Raw genomic sequence first — 19,610 nt, 5'->3', positions numbered from 1 at the left:
CCTGCCCCGCTTATTAAAGGGGCAGGCGCCCTAGCCCCCCGCCTCGCGGGCCTCGACTGGGCCTGCTCCGGGCGCTGCCCCACTTGGGGCTGGGAGCAGCGGGGATTCAAAGCCGCGAGGCTCCTGCTGAGACTCCCGGGTGTCTGCTCTGCCCACCCACCCCTGCATCCCTCAGGCGGTGGGGTGATCCTCGCTAGCCTGGGCAGCCGGGCGTCCGCCCTCGCTGGCTGCGAGGTGGCCGTTGGGGCTAGGGAACAGGAGATAGGGCCGGGTCAGAGTCACTGCCGTGACGCACGCTTCACACCTCTTTTATGTGGGGTTGTGGCTGGGCTGCTGGCACTGTTTCAAGGTTCTTATCAAATCCCAAACCCCGATCTGCGTGCACGTTAATGGTCTGGTTTTGTATATAAATGAATCCACAACAACCTGCCTCCTGTCCTCCTGCGGCCCCAAGGCCCTGTGGTATCCGCAGCCCGGCGGGTTGTAGGGCTGAGCTGAGGGACCAGAGGTGCCTTCCCCGCTCCTGTGCACACACATGGCATCTGCTTCATTACCCTTCCCTGCCCGGCCTGCCGCATCTGATTTATCCCTCTGACCTTCAGCCTCGGCCTGCTTGGATTGCAGTGCACAGCACTGCAGATCCTGGACGGGCTGCATGCATTTCTGCTGGGAGTTTCTCAGTCCAGGTGACGATTCAGGAGGAGCCTGAGGAGGCTGTGGCTCCCTCACAAGGACCACACTGCGGGCAGAGCCACCCGTCATAGCTGCATTTCTTGGCCCTGCGGACCCGACCGTCACGTGGCCGTTACACTCGGCTCCTCTCCTTCCCCAGATTGCTTTGACCCAGCAGCTCGTGCTCCAGGAGCTGTTTCTTGCTGTCTGTCAAAACCAAGATCGCCTCTGTTGCCCCCTCGCTCAGTGCTGTGAGTTTTTCCTTTGCAGGAACACAAACCTGTGAATTCCCGGTGACTCATCATCACTCCCTCTCAGAGCAGCGTATTCTGCTGTGCAAGCCTACATTTGGGAAATGATTCAGTCTGCAGGAGAAAGAAAGCTCCTACAGTAATGTAGCTCATGTATGTAGAAGGAAAGCCTACTCAGGGTGTCTGCTTTTAAGGGGGGCAGTCAGAGAATCATAGAATAGAATCATAGAATCGTTAAGGTTGGAAAAGACCTCTAAGATCATCAAGTCCAACTGTCAACCCAACACCACCATGCCCACTAAACCATGTCCCTAAGTGCCGCATCTACACGTCTTTTAAATACCTCCAGGGATGGGGACTCAACCACTTCCCCGGGCAGCCTGTTCCAATGTTGAACCACTCTTTCAGTAAAGAAATTTTTTAAAGAAACTGCTTTCCAGCTTGCCTAGTGCACCCAAAGCCATGAGAATAATAAAAAGTTTGATTTTAAGACTGGTCTATGCACAGATTTTTTTGAATAGCTAACTATTTTGGAGAAAAGTGAGAGTAAGAGGTCCAGGTTAGGACACTGCTATATTGGTAGGAAGTTGTTCATATAAACGTAGAGCAGTCCTCTTAACAGAACAGCATCCACAAGGTGATAGAGGCTTTTATTGCACGCACCATGTTGCTTTCTAGCTTGGTAAAGGCACTGTGGTACAAACACTTTCTGGCTGCACAAGTGCAAAAAAGTCCTGGCTTGTGTCCATCTGGCTGTTAGGCAGCAAGGGAAGTCTGTGATTTGCCTGTGTTTCTTCCTGTGGTGGACTCAGTCAGCTACAGGATGACTCCATGGTGAGAGACCAGGAGGAGTGGAGAGGGAAGATTGGCAGCCAGCAATGCCCTGAACTGCAAATATCAGCTCCAAGTTCCCCTTGTGTTTCAGGGAGCTTAGATCCAAGGTTTTACTACAGGTCTCTCCGCATCTCTAATAGAAATAAAATGCGAAGGATTCCAAATCAGCCTGGACTATGCCAGATGCACCAGAATGAAAATGATGCTCTGAGAGCAAGCTAGCCTCCAACTCATTCCCACCTCGGTTCTGTCAAGGAGCATTTGCGCAAGCAAGAATATCCGCACTCTTGTCACTCAAAGGGAATGTGGATCTTGTGCGGAGGAGCTCAGATACATCGCACACTAGTTACGGGGGCTGGAGTTTCAAGGGCAAATGAGGTATCTTTAAACATCACACTCATTTCTAAATGCAGAGCCCCTGTGTCCTCAGTTGCCCTCACATTGCTGTTAATGGTGATTTGCTCACAGCTTAGGACTGATGTGCACTTAGCGGCCTTTGGGGTTTAGTTGTATTTAATGTTGCTCTGGATGGGATTTGAGCAGTTTGGAGGTGTTTGGCTTGAGTCACGTATCCTTGGAGGAGCTGGAAAAACAGGTCTGCAGCTCCTGGCCAGTAAATAGACCATGCGTGGGTATGCAGGCGAGCAGGACCTTCTGGGCTATGCAATGCTGCCACCTCCTGCCTGCCGGGGGACATTTCTGTGACCAGGGGACACTGCCGGTGCCTTGGGCCAGGGAACATCACACAAGGCAGGGACTGGCTGAGCCGAGCCCGGTGCAAACGCACCCAGGCACACATCTTCCTCAAAATGTCTGCAGTCTAGTTGGGTGTTGTGCAAAAAAGATGACCAGCAATCAGCATTTGGTATTTTTTGTCTTGGTTATTTTTAACATGCATTCACTAATGAGTCCTGCGGGAGGGATGGGAATGGGGGGATTCAAAGGAGGATCAGTCTAGGCAATGTGGGAAGGGCTGCAGGACAGGCTGGAAGATAGCAGAGAGATGGCAGAAGTCAGCCAGCATAAACCAGGCTAAAACCAGGACATAAAAGAGAAGAAAGACCTACCACCAGAGCTGCAGCTCCATCACCCCTGGTCAGGAGCCCTGAGGATACCTGTGAACACCCTTCTGCACTGGGACCAGGAGTGTGGGGAAAACCTCCAGCTCTGGCTGCTCTGTGAAGGAAGAGCTGGAGAGCCCCATGCGCCAGCGTCCCATTGTGTGCCACGCCGAGATGACCTCAACCTGTTTCCCTTTTCTTCACTCCTGTGGTTGCAGACCACATCTGTTTGTGGGCTGGGGACACCATGTTGTATCCTACCTTTCAGATTTACATCTCAGCCACTCTGGGGCTCTGATTACGTCTCCACAGTAGCAAAGAGAGCTTTGTTCAGTTTCAGGGAAGAGGGAAGGTGCATGTGTATTTCTGGATAGGCAGAATTTAACCCAGTGAACAAACAGCACTATTCAGAGCATGAAGTTGGAGGAGACTCATAGCCTGATGGATCCTAGATGTCCAGAAGCTGATCACATCTGGAGGTGGGTCTCACCTGGTGTGTTGTCCCCTCCTGTGTCAGGATGAAGTCCACCTGTGCAAGAGCTTTTGCTGTTTTTTATTTTGGCCAACGGATCTGTTCTGTCTTCATGCCACGGTACAGGCAAATTCCCCTCCTAGCCCCTTGCAGAAAACCACATCCTATGGCACCATGTTTGGGGTTTGCCTTGCTGAGCAGTGAAGACACTGACAGTCTGAAAGCAGTCCCGGCCTTGTAAAAATCCTACCACGGCCTCTGCCTTGGGGTTTGTGTCCTTGAATCTTTAGGAAAGCACAGAAGTTGGTGAAGACAAACATGAACAATACCAAGATCTGCACAAACATAAAACCCACAGAGATACTGATTGGATTTAAAATTATATCAATTAAAAACACTGAAAATGTAAGTTGGGAGGGGAATTTTAGGCTGTGGCTTCACAGCAGCTGGCCTGATCTAAGGACTCACTGCTGCTCATACATGGTAGTCTCACTTCTGCGTCCTCCTCCACTCCTACTCACCCCACTCCTAATGCCCAGCTCTGGCGGCTCATCAGACCCTCTGTGGTCAGTTTGGCTCTCCAAGCCTGCAGAAAATTGTCCGAATGGTTTCTCTTGGTGTTTTCTCTGGGTTAATGTTCTGCCAGACTAGTGACTCGAATGGCTCAAGGAGCTCCAGGGGACAGTGCAAGGGTTGTCCCCTGTTGGCAGTGACATGCTGTCAGCCAAAACACCAGATGGGAATGGTCAGATGGGAAAACTGAAGAAAAATCCCCTGCTGCCTGGAAAGGCGCTCTGCAGACAGCCAGGAAAGAATACGAGAATCATTGAATTCACTGCTAACAGGGAGAACACCAGCCTCGGCACCACCACCAAAGAGGATGGGGTGAACTGGACAGCTAGAGCATCCGCAAGCTATTCTTTAGCTCCTGTTCATTATTATTTTTCACATCTTTCAGGGACACTGAGACAATGAAAACATGTTTATAGCTGCATCACTTGATAAAATGAAAGGAATAAATCCCCTCTCTTCTCTTTCCAGAAGACAAGTCAGAAGTCCTGCTGCATGACCAAGCCTCCAGTGTGACCAGCCCTCCTTGATCCCAGCGTTGCTCATCCTTTCTTCGTGCCTGCTTTGCAACTGAGCATCCCCAAACCTCTTAATTTGATCCCAGCAAAGGAGAGGAGTGTTTCTGGTGTAATAAACCAGCTGTTTGATGCAGTACTGGTGGAGCAGCATCCTCTTGATTCTCTTTGCATGCTTGTAACCGTGTCAGCAAATATGTGCTGCTGTGAAGTTGGAGCAGGAGGGAACTGCTCATCCTCCTGGGCAGCAGGGATATCCCAGGCTCCTGTCTAAAGGCTCTAAAGGGAGGGAGGAACAGTGAAATGACAAGCTAAGCAAAGTCATGATTGAAAAAGTCAAAGGGCATGCAGCGCCTCTGCTCCAGAGCAGTCAGCTCACGTTCAGGTCAAGTTATAATTTCAGAGCTTCTCTGGAGTGGAGCTGCCATCTTCCAGGGCTTTCCTCCTGCTGCTGCAGGTAGGACCTAGGAGCACCATCCTGAGCGCTTCTGCAATACGGACCACAAAGAGCAAAGTTACATGCCACAGCTGAGCTGAGCTGAGCTGACAGATCCCATCCCCTGCCCAGTGGCAGAGTCCTGCTCACTCCTGGCTAGCCGCTCCAGCAGTCCGGCCCCTCACTGAGCCGATGCACCTCCTAGCCTGGCAGAAGACGATTCCCTTGTTTTGCCAGGCTAGTTTTCTGATGGTTTAGGGAATCAAATTGTCTCATGGCAAGGTCCAACAAAGCTGGGGCTGATGCAAAGAAAAAAGAAAGGCGGGATCAGCAGAAGCCCAAGATCTTCAGAAATAAAACTATCTTCTGTCTTTTGACTCGTCCCTCCAGCCACCTAACATCAGCTCCTCTCCAGAGGGGCACATTCACCCTGTGTACCCAGTGTAGCGAAGAAAAAGCAAGGTCCATATCTTCAACCCGAGGTCCGATCTGCTCTCTGAAATGTTTATTGTCTCAGAGACATGGAGAACCCAAGGCAGTTTTGCCCCAATTTTCCTTGTAAGTGGGTAAAACCCGGGTGCAGATGAACAAACCGAGACACCACCAATGTGTTTCACTGAGCCCTGGGCAGCCAAAGTCATCTCAGTATTTCTTTGCTCTTTGGCAGGAGGGGCAAGTGAGCTTCTGGCGTGGCTGAGGGATTTGTGTTTTAAATTAGATCTGGGTTGCAGATTCATAGACACAGCAGGTTGGTTGTCTGGGGACACCTGTTCTGCTCTAGCATCTCCTCATGCTCCCCCTGCCCACACCGTTACACCAGCAGCATGCCTTTCACGCAGGAGGCTTTGCCCTCCCTCCTGAGCCCCTGGGTTTCAGCTTTGTGCTGACCTTAGCTGAGACTCCATCCAGCTATTTTTAGCAGAGCTTACGGCATTTGGGAAAATGGCTGGAAAGGAGCAGGTTGTGCCAGCAGGAACCAAACCAGGCTTGTGCTGGGACCCCACGTGAGGTGGCTCACCTTCGGATGGTCCTGTCTGTGTGCCTGAGGACACTTCATAGGGTGGCTTTGCCACCTATCTGGCCAAACTCTGCTCCCCTGCAGGTGCCTCTGGCAGAGCAGGGTGAGGTGGGGCTCACCAGGACATTGCAGTGAGGCAGGAGGGATCCGGTCCCTCTGCATTCCTTGGGCAATGTCCTGCCTGACACCAACCCACGCCAAGGGCATCCACAGGCACCAAAGAGGTGCTGCTGGCCACCCCTGCTAAGGCCCCTCGCCACTGCCCTCCTGCCCCTCCCTCCCCTGCGCTGGCAGGGCCAGGCACGGGGCTGCGGGGACCCAACCCAGGGAACTGGTCCAGGTTGAAAATAACTCTGTTTTTCTGGAGCAGTCTGACACCGGCTGCATTTGCCAGGCTGGCTCTGAGCGCAAAGCTTCAATGCCAGTGCTGGCACAAGGCAAGAGGCACCATTATTTTTGGCAAGGGTGCCTGCTTTAAGTGTTCGCACATAACCCTCAGAAAGTTGTCACCCCTTGTAGTCCAGGGTTACAGCCAGCACAGGCGATGCCTTAGTGCATCAGAAGAGATATGAGCAGCCGTGCCATGTCTAACCCGGAGCCTGGGATTTCATCTCCGGCACTGCTGCAGGAGAAGGGCAGCAGAGACAGGCAAGGCTGGGGTGAGCCTTCCCCACTTACGCCAAACCCTTGCATTTGACCACATCGTGTCTCCAGACAGACCCCATCATCCACAGCCACGACAGCATGGATGTAGCATCGTGCCTTGCTCGTCCTCTGGCAGGGAAGGGACACGGGGGGCCCTGGAGCTGGGGCACGGCTCTGGCCAGCTGGGCAGAGCCTGGAGCAGGGCTGGGACAGTGGGACAAATCTCCTTCTTGCAGTGCTTGAATTGAACCAAAGGTATCTGGGTCCGTGGAGAAGGTGTCCATGAGCTAACAGTGCCATTTCCAAGCCTTTCAAGAAGTTAGAGGGGAATTCTGCAGTCTGGGACATTCTTGGCTGTTTGGAGAGAGGGGTTTTTTAAGTACTGCAGGAAAAGGGGGATTTTCAAGTAATTTTGATGATTCATAGGAAATGCCGTTAGTGCACAGCTGAAGCTCTACCAATGAACTTGTTCCCTGGAAGAGACTTTCCTGCAGAGTTTCTCTGGTGAACATATTAGTGCCAAGCAGCAGCGTCTGCAGGCTGCTTGGATTGCCCCGGCTCTGCTGCAGAGCTCGGACTATCCACCCAGGCAAAAAAGTTCAGAGACATGAGATCCCTAAAAATTTCTTTCTTGATGGAGCCCATCTGATTTGCTTTGGGATACCTTGTTTTACCTTGCCTTAACTCTCTGAAAGGCCATGAGATTTCCAAAAGCAGGTTCCTTCCCTAATCCACTACCAAGAGGCTGTGCAGTTCCAGAAGTGTTTGTAGGTAGATGGAGGAACTGCATCTCTTTTCCTTTGGCACAATCAGTAGGGACAATTTGCTGAAGGAGGTGAAGGCTGAGGTCCAAACCAGGCTGCTTGGGTTGCCCCGGCTCTGCTGCAGAGCTCGGACTATCCACCCAGGCAAAAAAGTTCAGAGACATGAGATCCCTAAAAATTTCTTTCTTGATGGAGCCCATCTGATTTGCTTTGGGATACCTTGTTTTACCTTGCCTTAACTCTCTGAAAGGCCATGAGATTTCCAAAAGCAGGTTCCTTCCCTAATCCACTACCAAGAGGCTGTGCAGTTCCAGAAGTGTTTGTAGGTAGATGGAGGAACTGCATCTCTTTTCCTTTGGCACAATCAGTAGGGACAATTTGCTGAACGGAGGTGAAGCTGAGGTCCAAACTTTTCCAGTGATGTCAGACTTGAAATTGCTTCGGGTACTTGAGTGGATGCACTGGGAGGTGAGGTGAGAGACTCTGAAGAAGTCATGGGCCAAAAAAGATGTAAATGACAGTACAGCTGATTCACTGCATGTCAAGTGCTATGGATAAGTCTTCAGCAGCAGTTTCTCCGGTGCTTTTGAATTAATTACCCTGCTAGTGCAGAGTACTGGTATTTGGCATCCAAGGCACATTTCCTCTGTGAGACTGCTTAAATCAGTCATGTTCAAATCACTGAGGTGAGTCTCCTCTAACGCAAAATAATTCAGCTTGTGGATGACGGCTGATATACCTGGCAGTAAATCTTCCCCCTAAGTATAATTTCTTGAACCATTTTAGGGAACATGGGTTTTATACATGCCATGTGCTGTGGTTTAGGATGCCGGGGAGGATAAGAGGAATGAAAGCAGGTGGTGCAGAGCGTCTGCTGCAGCAGCAGAGCAACAGCCTGAAGTGCAGGATGTGGCCAGCTCGGTCCTGTCTGTCCAGTGCAGGCTTTGGCTGTTCTGGGTGGATACTGCTGCTCTCCGGTGGCAGGAGCCAGCTTAGCACAGTCCGTCCCAGCGGGCTCCCCATCACCCTCTTCTTGGGGTGCTCTGGATCCCTTTACACATTGGGGGAGAAATGACACGGAGCTGTGAGCAGAGGCTGTGTCCCCCTGTCCCCCAGGCCCCTCCGCAGCAGGCATGCTCCCTCTGCCTCCCACCTCCCGAATCTTAAAACACTTAGAGGCTGCCTCTGGATGAGGATCAGCACTCGAGCAAGCAGATTGCAGATGAGGAACCCAATCAAGGACTGCTGAGTCCGGTGATTTTATCACTAACAGCACATCATGTGGTGGCTTTTATCGGCACCTCCTCAGGGGTCATGGAGCTAGTCCTGTGGAGTCAGGGCATTACAGTTCCTTCCACTTTTTTTAAAGCAAGTTGCTTCCTCCCAAGATTGGAAAGAAAAACATGTTTGAGAGCACCCCAGAGACCCTGGAGAGCACAGGGCAGTGGAAAGGAGCCCCATCCCTCCAGGGACTTGTCTGTAAATGTCTCTGTGATTTTTAAACATGGTATCTCCTAGGTCATCCTCCTGATTTCTAAATCTTGGGGGAGATTCGCAAGAGACTAGGTCTGACAGATGCTGAGTGCTGGTCCATCTCCCACAAGCCATGCACAAGGGCAGTGGCACTGGGATGCTACCGGGCAAAGTATCCCAGGATTTGGACTCAGGCCAGAGGACCTGATTCCAGATAAACTGTGGCTGGAAACCTGGGGCTCCAGCCCCTTCATGAGCATGCCCTCCCAGGAGTAGGATCCACTTGTGTCTTGTTCCTTCCAACAGTCACCTGCGGGCCTGAACATCTTGTCTACTCAATGGAGCCGCTTTTCATGTCATTCAAAAGCTGATTCTTGTTGAGATTAAAAAAAAAAATGGGCTGAGAGATGTTGTTTGATTATGCCTGAATTTTTTCTCTCTCCTCCTCCAAAGATCATCACGAGCTCTGGTTCATTAGCGTTTGTGAAAAGCGCAGGGTGGAAAGTGCCGGATAAGGGGAAAGGCTCATCACATGTTATTGTCGCCACAGTACTGGAAATATCACTAACAAATCAATCAGCCCCTTGATGTGCAAGGCCCTGCTCTACATCTCTTCCGGAGCAGCAGTCACGCCATGTAGGTCCCAGTTTATCATCTGAGGAGCAGAGCAAGCAGATGAAAAGGGTGCAGGCTGTCCCCTTTTGATGCTCTTGAGAGCGAGCTCTTTCAAGGGCTCCTTTATTGATGGACCTTCAGCTAATTTTAGCATCAATGAACAGCAGCTCAGCACAGCTCAGGGGAGCAGAGGCCGTGTTTTGCAAAAGCAGGTGTCTGTGTTAGACACTTCAGCCAACACGTGGGCAGCCACAGAAATGGCTCTGCAGGATCTTGTGGCAGCCCTGAGCTCACCGTGCCCATGCTCCAAACCAGCCAGGGACGTGCTAGCTTCAGTCCCAGAGCTGGGTAGCAGCGAGACCCTGTAGGGACAGCTTAACTCGGGCTCTGTGACACAGCAAGGCAGCTTTTGGCCACCATGTTTTCTGGCAGTAGACTGAATTGCTGCCTGCTGCTCAGAGGCACAGGGCCAGTCATCTGAGTGCCCTGGGGAGTAGCTGGGTGCCTTGAAGAGCAGGGCACTTTGCTGACACCCATAATGCAAATTTGGGAGCAGCACCAGCTAGGGGTGAGCCTCCCTTCTGCTCTGCACCGACTGCAGCTCCAGCATGAGTGGCACAAGCTCCCTCTGCACCATCCTCCACCGAGGGGGAGCGGGTGCTGGTGGGGACTGGTCTCTGCTACAGAGCAGGAGTGCACCTCTGACAGCCCATGACCAGATTCAACTGCAGAGTGGCTTCATGGCGGGAACACAGCTCTGCTAGTCGCTGCTCTGTGCCTGGTCTTGTTGGCACTGAGACTGAGTGAAAATACAGGCATTTTTATTACCACTGCACGAGGCTCTGGGTGTGGAGCTCTTTTACCCACACTCCTTTCTGCAGCCATCTCCTTTGGGTCTGTGCGGCCACGTCTGTGCGGTGGCGACTGACACCTGGCACAGGAATGTCACAGAGCAAGGATGGCTCACCCTGATTACAGGTGCTGCTGGCCTGGTCCAAAGCCCACTAGTACCTGGGGAGCAGATCAAAATCTTGTGTGACTCAGGCACAAGACTCGCACCTCTCTCCTAAGTGCAATGGTTCCCCTGCTGTCACAAGGTCTCTTGTGATCCTGTCTCCAGCAGGACACAGAGTCCCCCCGGGTCCCCAGAGGAGGGGAAGGCACGCAGTGGCTGAGCCATGGCTCCCCACGGCAAGCCTGTGCTACCCTGGCTGATGGAGCTAGGCTCCTAGGACTGGCACCCAACCTGCTGTCTGAGACAGGGGATTTACATCACTCTGAAGCTTCTCAGGAAAATTCAGGCATGTGGGACCTGCCTCCCCTCTGCAGGGAGACAAAGAAAGGTCTGAAACCAGAGGGGAAGAAATGAGTGTTTGACATTCACCCAAGGGTGGACCTGCCGCAGCCGTGGGGTGCAGCAGGTGACAGCGTTCCTCTGTCCTGTGTCACCACTGGCCAAAAGGTGGGCAATGCATCCAGAGCATCCCTTGGATGCTGCAGCACAAACTGCAGCAGCAATGCACTAAGTCAAAACAGGTGCCAGGTCCTGGCTGGGAGCTTTCTGCCAGCCATGGCGCTGGATATCCCCAGCATCTCTGTGCTGCTGTACCAGGATGGTTTCTCATGGCAGACTGGGACAGGAGCTACTTGACATTTGACATTCACCCAAGGGTGCGCAGCCGTGGGGTGCAGCAGGTGACAGCGTTCCTCTGTCCTGTGTCACCACTGGCCAAAAGGTGGGCAATGCATCCAGAGCATCCCTTGGATGCTGCAGCACAAACTGCAGCAGCAATGCACTCGAAATGCACAAAGCCAACACAGGCGCTGGGAGCTTTCTGCCAGCCATGGCGCTGGATATCCCCAGCATCTCTGTGCTGCTGTACCAGGATGGTTTCTCATGGCAGACTGGGACAGGAGCTACAAAAAGGATCATTCCCCCTGAAGTGTTCTGTTCACTTCCCGAGGGTCGGATAGCTGCCAGAGTGACCCACACTGTCACTGGTGTGTTCAGTCTCTGGAACACATGAAGCCCTGTCAGTCACCTCTTTGAAAAATTATCCTGAAAACAAATGTTTCTAAAAATAGAAATTTCTCTCTGTTTCACCTCTGCTGGACCCTCTCCCAAACAACAGAGAAGACAGACCAGAGTCAGATCTTCCCATTAAAGCTGGTGGAGTCACATCTCCGTACTCAGCAGCCGGTACCCAGCTGCTGAGAACTGGTGCATTGCAGGGAACTCCAGGCATATGACAGCATCTCTCTGTGTGCCCTTGCTGTGAGGTTTGCTTTATCACCCCCGGGGAACTGGAGATGATGTTCTGAAATCTCCAAACTCAGACCAAATTCAGTAGGGCTGCCTGGCTATCACAATGATCAGATCATATCATCAGACTGTATGGCACCAGGCAAACAGAAGACCCTGGAGTCAACTGCCATGTCTGAATAGCCAGTTCGTGCCAACTCTGAGCTGATTAAAACTCTTGCGAGCATTAAGCAGTGGAGGGGAGACTATTCTTTTAAAACCAAAGGGAATGGGACCATCTCGTGGTGGCATGGCTGGTCTGGCATGTGGCACAGGTAGGGCTGAGCCCCCTGTGTGGGGCAGCCTGCCTGCAGAACCTGCGACTGGAGCAGCCTGGCTCCCCTCAGGTGAGGACACGGTGTGCGATGTTCCCGGGGAGCTGCCCAGTCTGTGGCTTCATCTCAGGGCAGTGGTTTGACAAAACGTAAGAGCCATGTGACAGCTCATCTAGGCCAATATCCTGGCTCCAGCTGTGGCCTACGGCAGATGTTTACAGAGGAACAGAGTAAGGGTGCAGCAAGACTTCGCAAGAATAGTCCTCCAGCCTTAAGGAAGAGATGGTGGTTCTTTGTATTTAATAACCCAAAGGATTTTTCTTCCATGAATTCATTCAGTTCCTGTTTAAATGCTTTGCATCTGTCACATCCTGTGGTGAGGAGCTCCATGGTTTAACTATACGTTGCACTGAGAACCACTTCCTTTTCCTTGTTTTAAACTTCCCTCCAGGTAGTTTTTTTTGGAGCGTGTAGTCCTATACTGGAAGAGATGGTGAGTAATCACCCCTCCATACCCTCACGTGCCTCCCAAGACAGTGCAGTTCTGTATCACACCCCTCCCCGTCATCCCTTTTCCTGGCCATGGAGCCATTCCTCACACAGAGGCTGCTCCAGAGCTTGGGTCATTCCTGCTTCCCTTCTCTGAGCCTCTTCCATATCCCTCTTGAGACGGAGGCAACAGGGAGAGCCAGACCCGCACGCAGCCTCCTGAGTGCAGGCGCATTGCTGGCTTACACAGCGGCAGTGTTTAATTTCTCGTCCTGTTTCTTTCCTACTCACTTCCAACATTCAATTTTCTGGTTTCTCTGCTCCAGACATTTTGCAAACATCATTTAGCTCTACTCCCAAGATCTCCTTCCTGGGAGGAGACGCACTGGTCAGAGCCCGTCACTGGACTACCAACATTAGGACTGGTTTCTGTGTGTTTGCTCTGCCTTTGCCTGCGTGGAGTTTCCTTGGCCGCCTTACCATCTCACTGCTCAGTGAGAGGGACCCGGCAGTTCCTCGCAGCCTGTCCTTGTCTGCTCTGCTCTGAAAAGCTCAGTGCTTGTGGCAAACGTGGTCACTTCGCCATCCCTGCACTTTTTCAGATCATTTCTGGACACACTCAGTGGATCTCCATGGGTAACATCCCTCTGCTGTGAAAACAGACCCTTTACTTCAGTCCTTCCTTTCCTGCCTGTAACGACTGATCTGCCTAGCAGGTCTTTCCTCTCTCCATCCCGTACAGCACTGTGTCCCCGAGGGCCTGTAGTGGGACACCTGGACGGACATCTCGCTGGACACCCCAGCAGACCATGAGAACCAGGTCTCCTTCCCCACATCCTTGCTGGATGGTCCTGTGATCCCCCTTGGCTGAGAGCAGGACCCAAGGCTTAGCAGAGAGGTCTCTAACTGGAAGGTGTCAAGGCTGGTGGCTCTCCACCTCCTGGGGAGGAGACCTGCAGCTGGGGCGTAGCCTGGTGAGTCAAGGCGGGTGGAAGAGCTGGAGCTGGCATCTCATCTACACACATTAATAATGGAGACGTCCTTCTGACGCTGCAGTCATCTTGTGGCTGGAGGGAAAGAGATGAAGTAATGGCTGCTGACGCACAGGGGAGCTCTGCTTTCAGCCGAAGCGATTGACGAGCAGAGCACACCCGGCCAAGTGCTGCCGCTTTGGCAGGAAGCCCCACATTGCTGGAGCCGGGGTAACCCGACAGGTACGCGGGGAGCTGAGCTGTACAGGGCCCCAGGGCCTGGGCAGGTGGTGCCCAGTCTGACCAGGACTCTCCTCTCAGCTGCCAGACCTCAGTGCCACCAGCACATGGGACTCCTGGCCATTGTTTTATATTCCGTGATATTAGCTGCTGTTTTTTTTCCACAGCAAACTCCTGCCCAGTAAAACATCCTCCTTGCTAAGATGCGAGGAGGTGGTAGAGGAGGACACGTGGGCAACACTGTGAGCTGGTCTTGGAGCCTCGCAGCTGCTGGGGCTCCAGGGACCCCTGGACCTCTCCGTCCACTTCAGCCTCTTTCACCCCTCTGGGTTTTTCGGCCACATCTCTCTGTCCTCTCAGCCCCACCAGTGCTGCCCTGCCAGGAATCTGCAGACAGACCTCCATTAATGCCAGGCAGCTGCCCACCCTCAGCTCTCTGCAGCCTCCAGTAGAGACGCCCAGTTCTCCCTGCTTGGTTGTTTATCTGCTCACGAAATGAAGGGGGAACCCAGGCATTAGGCTGCTTCCCTGGAAAGGCCCTTGGCCATGGGCTTCCCCAACGCATTGCACAAAGCTCGGGGGCTGCCCACCCCCGCCCTCCTTCCTGGCAGTGCACAGAGCTGGTGGCCTACTACAAGGTCTTTGCTTCAGACGTCCTTACTACGCTGTGAGACACAGCACATCGGCTGAGATTCCTGGGCTGAGTTTCTGCCTACAGTAGTGAAACAAGCACATGATGATCCCTCTCAAGGGGGCAGCTGTTACACTTGCCTGTGGCAGAGACACAAGTCCAGTCAAGGCAGAGGCACTCCCCGTTGCGTCAGTGGAATAAGGGATGGAGAGCTTGCACACGGACTGGCTTGGCAGCTTCAAAGGGCTGCTCTTGCCTCCCTCCCACCCTTTGTTTCTCGAGCAAAAGAAGTCAGCTCCTGCAACATCTCCTGCGCAGGCAGCAGCTACTGCGGTGGCTCCAGAATAATCACTCTTGCAGGAATTTGCCTGGAGGAGCAGGTGCTGGTGGGACTTGAGAGGTACCTGATCCCAAAGGATCTCAAGGGGATGCGCCTCTGCTTATCTTCTCGCGCCCTCACCTTGTGCAGGAGAGCAACTGCACCCTGGGGTGGGGTGCTGGCAGCACGGTGCCTGGGTGCCCAGGCGTGTGGGTGGCCCAGGGCGAAAGCGTCGTATGCCATTGGGAGGAGGTGGTGATCACATGGAGCTCCAGCTCTGCGGGTGGGTGGTTGTAATGACTCGACAGGAGCAGAAACTGTACAAAGTCAGGCAGGGAGAAGATGTTGGTTTGATCAGTGGAAATTACTAATCAGCATAAACCACCAGAATTTTCTAAACTCTTCTTACCTTTCTCATGTCTTATTACCTCCTCACTCCAGAGGAAGTAGGAGTGAGGAGGTAGAAGGTGCTCGGTGGGATGGCGCGCCTGCTCTGTGGGATGCTTTGGACAAGGAGTATTGTCGCTGGCACTGCCCCATGATGGGGTGTCGGTGGCCCCAGCTGGGGCTGGACTGGCCTGCAGACATTTGTCCTTCCTCCCAGAGCTGCAAGGTGCTGCAGACACCTCCATCCCTCCCTGGCGCCCCTACCCAAGTGCCCATGGACCTTGCACACCTCTGCGTGCTGCTTGGCCATGGCTTTCCAGGCTGGGCCAGGGCAGAGGAAGGGACTAAGTGCCTATCCTGCTCATAGGTTTGGAGACACCAGCCCCCAGGAAGGGCCTGCTGCATGCATCCTTGATGGGCAGGGGATGGGAGACCTTGCAGACGACAGCCCTTAGGAAATAACCTGTTTGCAAACTGGGTAATTGTGCTCTCCAGCAAACTGTTACCCTTCACCAGCAGAGATACCAGCAAGAAAAGCAGCCACCTGCATCCCTGCATTAATGGGAGGAAGAAAAGTATAAATATCAGTACTGCTTTGTTTGTTGAGCAAGAGATGGCAGAGGGCTCCCAGCAGAGCACTGGTCTGCACTGGTCCCGAGAGAGAGCACACATCGCTGTCCAGGCAGAAAGGCAGATACCTCGGCATTCCGTGCCCTCAAATCAGCATCTGGCTTTCTCCTCAAGTTGTCCTCACCGTCAGCTGGCTCAGCTGATAACAGGGGTGTGGGACAAATGGGTGGAAGGCCCAGAGTCACCAGCCCTGGGAGAGAAAAGGAGATCTTGGGGTAGGAAAAGCAATGCAAGACAGCAGGGACTCGGTGGGGAGAGGGAAGGACCACAGAGGCTGGTGAACATGAAGCTTCAAGCACTAAAATGTGGATACAGGAGACTTGAGCTTCTGTAGCCTCAGAGAGGCTGAGAGGGGCTGAAGCCTCCTCCATGAAGGAGGTCTGCCTAAGGCCCATAAATAACCCTCTTAGAAATAAAGAGCCAACTCTTAATGTATTCTGCTTGGACCAAATGCTCTCTGCTTATTTTTAGGCTGTGCTCTGCCTCGTGGTGCAGGCAGCGTCCCCCTAGCCACGAGGCTGGAGCCTGCAACTCCTTCCAAACCACTGGAGCTAACATGATTTCTACCTGCTTAGGAGCAGGCCCTCGGCACAGCCCTGGCCAAGTATGTGGATGGGATTATCCCAAGCACAGCCCTCCTCCCATGGAGGATTTAAGCACAGGTTACGTTAGCTGGGAGGGGAAGAAGGAAGAGAAAGGAATGACATCTATGTGGTTTTTCAGGAGTTGCTCATGCTGATGGCCAGCTCAGCAGAATGAAGACCTTTCATTTCACGGGCTTTTTCCTCCTTTCCCTAGCACCTTAGCTTGAATTCTCCTGCTTTGCACAGCCACGCACAAGCAGTGGTGTTGGAGGCAAAGTCCACTTCCTAGACCTGCAATGTGGGAGGAATTTTTGCGATTAGGACGCACCTGCAAGCACATTCTTGAGCTGCTATTTTTTTCCCCATGTTTTCATTTCCACCATGAATGGTTGATAGCAGCATGTGGTCATGAAGTCCTTTCAAGACGGGAAAGAAATCTAAAGAACAGTAATAATGGAAAAGATTAAATAGAGGAAATCTAACTTTCCTGTGCAAACCTGCTGCTCGGAGAGGAACCCCCGCCTGCTGTTACTAGGCATAGCCTGAACTGTCATGCTTTGCATGGCTGGAAGTTGTGTTTATTTTCTGAGCAAGCCCTGTCTAACTCAAAGCTTATCTGGTGTGTTCCCAGAGAGCCCCCTGATGGCTTTAGCTTTCATCTGAATAGTCTGAGCTTTAACGTTTTGTGTAGCTGGGAAAATCCCTGTCGACAGCAAAAGGCTTTCCAGGAGCCAGCAGAAGTTCGGGGTGAGATGTAGGGAGGCAATAACCACCTTCTTGGCTGAGATGGTACCTGCATACACGCTGGGCAGTCCCTTGTTCCTGCCTGAGCTTGGCTCAGGCAGCCGGCAGCCTCCCGCCCTGCAAACCTGCCTCCCTCTTGCTGATGCTTTTACCGCGATGCCTATTTTGAGCCGGAGCTCAGCACCATCAAGCAGGTGTTTCTCCAGCCTCTGGACTGGGCCTGTGGTCATCACACAAGGAGTGTCATGGGGGGACCTTGTCCCACCAGCAGCTTGGGGTTTGATTTTTTTTAAAATACTGCCAGAAGAGAGCTGGCAGAGCGCTCCTGCTGTGGCAGTGGGTATGAAGAGGGCCGGGTGGTGCCATGGAGGTGGCTCACCCTTGCTCTGCGAGAAGCATCCTGTAAAAACAGTTTTGCAATGAGGTTACACAAACCTGGCTCTGTTGCAGAAGAAGGCAGTCCTGCCTCCCTCCGCAGTGGCTGCGGGGTCCCACGTACGGTCCCACATGCGGTCCCACGCCCTGCCGCCGCTTGCCAGGTTTTGTGTTGGCAGGGTGGGAGTGCTGGCTGCCACAAGGGTGCCAATGCCAAGAGTGCCAGGGGACAGCCCACCCTGCTGGGACCCTTTAGCTTGGCTTAACCTGAGCACAACACCTTGCCCTGGGACACAAACAGTTGTGCTCGACCAGCTGGAGCCTATTTGCTTTTCCCTTGTAAGGAGAACCAGGCCAGGGCAGCCAGCCTGCTCTCACGCTTCCCTGGGGAGCCCTGGAGTGGTGACAGCACTGTGACACTGCTCCAGTCCCCAAGCCACCTGGGCAAGCCGAGTGGAGCCGCAGCAGTCCCAGCCCCGGGGCTGGATGGGAGAAGTGTGGGGCTAGCAGCACGGCGGGAAGGAAATGGCTTGCACCGGGGAGCTGGGGGGGGGAGGTGTCAGCTGCTCCCCACAGGGCTTGACAGTGAGGCCATTCTGCAAGGAACTCGCTGGAGCCAGGTTACCCAGTGTCTGAAAAACCGGACTGGAATGGGAAATATGCCTGAGGCAACGCCCATGGTGTGAACCGGCCCGGGCGGAGCGGGTGGCCAGGCATGCCGCCCCGCTGTGCTGGCCCCAGCAGGGTGAGGACGCTGTCTGAAGGGGGAGCGCTGCCCTGCCGGGACTCCCTCTGTAGCCACAGGAGCGTGGTTCTTGCCCTGGCGTGATCAGCCACAAGATGCTGATGGGAGCAAAGCAGCAGTGATGTGCCTCGAGGGGTGATGGCTTTGTTGGACGCAGCAGTAGGAGCGCCTGCCCAAGGATGGAGCTGGGGAACTCCTGACGTCGCTGCAATGGCAGCCCAAAGACTACCCAGCCAGATGTTTCACTGCTTCAGAAAGTGCTTGGGCAAGGACTGAATCCCTGCTGCCACCTGCAAGGGAGGAAGGACAACATCTGTGTCCCCAGGGTCACAGCCAGGTAAAGCCCTCGCTGCCCAGCCATGTGCAGGTCTCTCCCGTGGCCACATGTTTCTCCCTAAGCCCATATGGCATGGGTCAGCCTGGGAACCATTCTCATGTGGTGGCTTTACCCTGGCCACCCACCCAGCCAGGGGACATCACTGTGCATTGGCTTCTCCCCTGAAGACCTGCCTGGGCGTTAATGCTTCTGCCTCTTCCCATCGCTGGCTCCTCCTGCCATGTTGCTGCCCAGCTTATCCATCTGCAACCGCTTCCACATGCTGCAGCATCCCTCCAGCGCAGGGACGAGGCAGGGCGGTTTCATGCTCTTGGCTCGGGGCCCCCGGCACAACCCCCCTGCCCAGCCTGTCCATGGGCAGGATGGGATGCAGGCGGGGAAGGCAGCGGGGCAGGCTGGCCTTCCTGGCACCAGCACTTGGTGGGGCAGATGCATGCGGGCCCCCATGCTGCGCTGCCCAGCCTACATCAGCCCCTGCACCTCAGCTGGGGGGGCTGGCTCACACCCCCAGAAGTGGACCCAGTGCGAAGGGCTGCACCGGAGAGCTCATCCTGGCCTGTGGGGAGGTTTGGCTCTAGACACAGACACTGCCTGTGACCTGCGTGAGTCACTGACTCAGAGTCCTTTTTACTGTGACACTTTTTGGATACTGTGGGTCAGCCTGGAAAAACCCAGGTGCCGCCGTCCCCTCCCTGCGGCCAGGCTGAGGACAAGCTCTCAGCTGCGGGAGCTGGCTGCAGATCAGCCTCTCTCTTTTCAATAGCTTGTTTATAAGGATGCAAACACCTCACAAGCAAAAAAACAACTTCACGCCAAATAGCCACTAGCTCCCAATGGCCCAATCCGTGCAACCACTTCCTTGGTTATGTATTTTCATTTCTGTTTGCTCCGAACCCTTTTCCGTGGCTGAGCAGCTGGGAAACAATGGCAGAGGGGCACGTGGCCAGGGGCATGCATGCCTACGCGATAACGTGGGGGGAAGCGTGTGCATTCACGGATGGGCTGTGGGAGCACCGGGGCACCAGCTGGGCTCCCCTAGCTAGTGCTGAGGCGGCAACACGCTGGAGGGGTAGCAAGGCCCTAAAAAGACAGAGAGGACTTGCCCCTGTTTATTTACGGCAGGAGCGAGCCGGTGCGTCCCCTGCTCTCCCGCCGGAGCTGCTGCCCGGCGCAGGCCACCAGGACGCCGGGGGCTGCCGTGCCGCTGGCTGCGCAGCACCACGGTTTGAGGAAGCACAAGGGGAAAAGGGGGGGC

At 53.8% G+C, this 19,610-nt stretch overlaps 1 protein-coding gene across 1 annotated transcript in view; it reads right to left on the bottom strand.

Annotated features, from left to right (window-relative positions):
* Positions 1–8,554, bottom strand: part of CSNK1A1 (casein kinase 1 alpha 1) — a 45,830-nt gene extending 37,276 nt beyond the window's left edge. The window contains exons 1-2 of the mRNA XM_019473771.1: positions 8,540–8,554; positions 6,933–6,975 (exon numbers count right to left, since the gene is read on the bottom strand). Of these exons, the coding sequence (XP_019329316.1) occupies positions 6,933–6,975; positions 8,540–8,554 (58 nt within the window). The remainder of the gene's footprint in view (positions 1–6,932; positions 6,976–8,539) is intronic.
* Positions 8,555–19,610: the final 11,056 nt, after the last annotated feature.

The sequence above is a fragment of the Aptenodytes forsteri genome, unplaced genomic scaffold, assembly GCF_000699145.1.
Source record: "Aptenodytes forsteri isolate BGI_AS27 unplaced genomic scaffold, ASM69914v1 Scaffold54, whole genome shotgun sequence".
NCBI lineage: Eukaryota > Metazoa > Chordata > Aves > Sphenisciformes > Spheniscidae > Aptenodytes > Aptenodytes forsteri.
The sequence above is the reverse complement of the archived record's forward strand: the minus strand, read 5'-3'. Positions and strand labels throughout refer to the sequence as shown.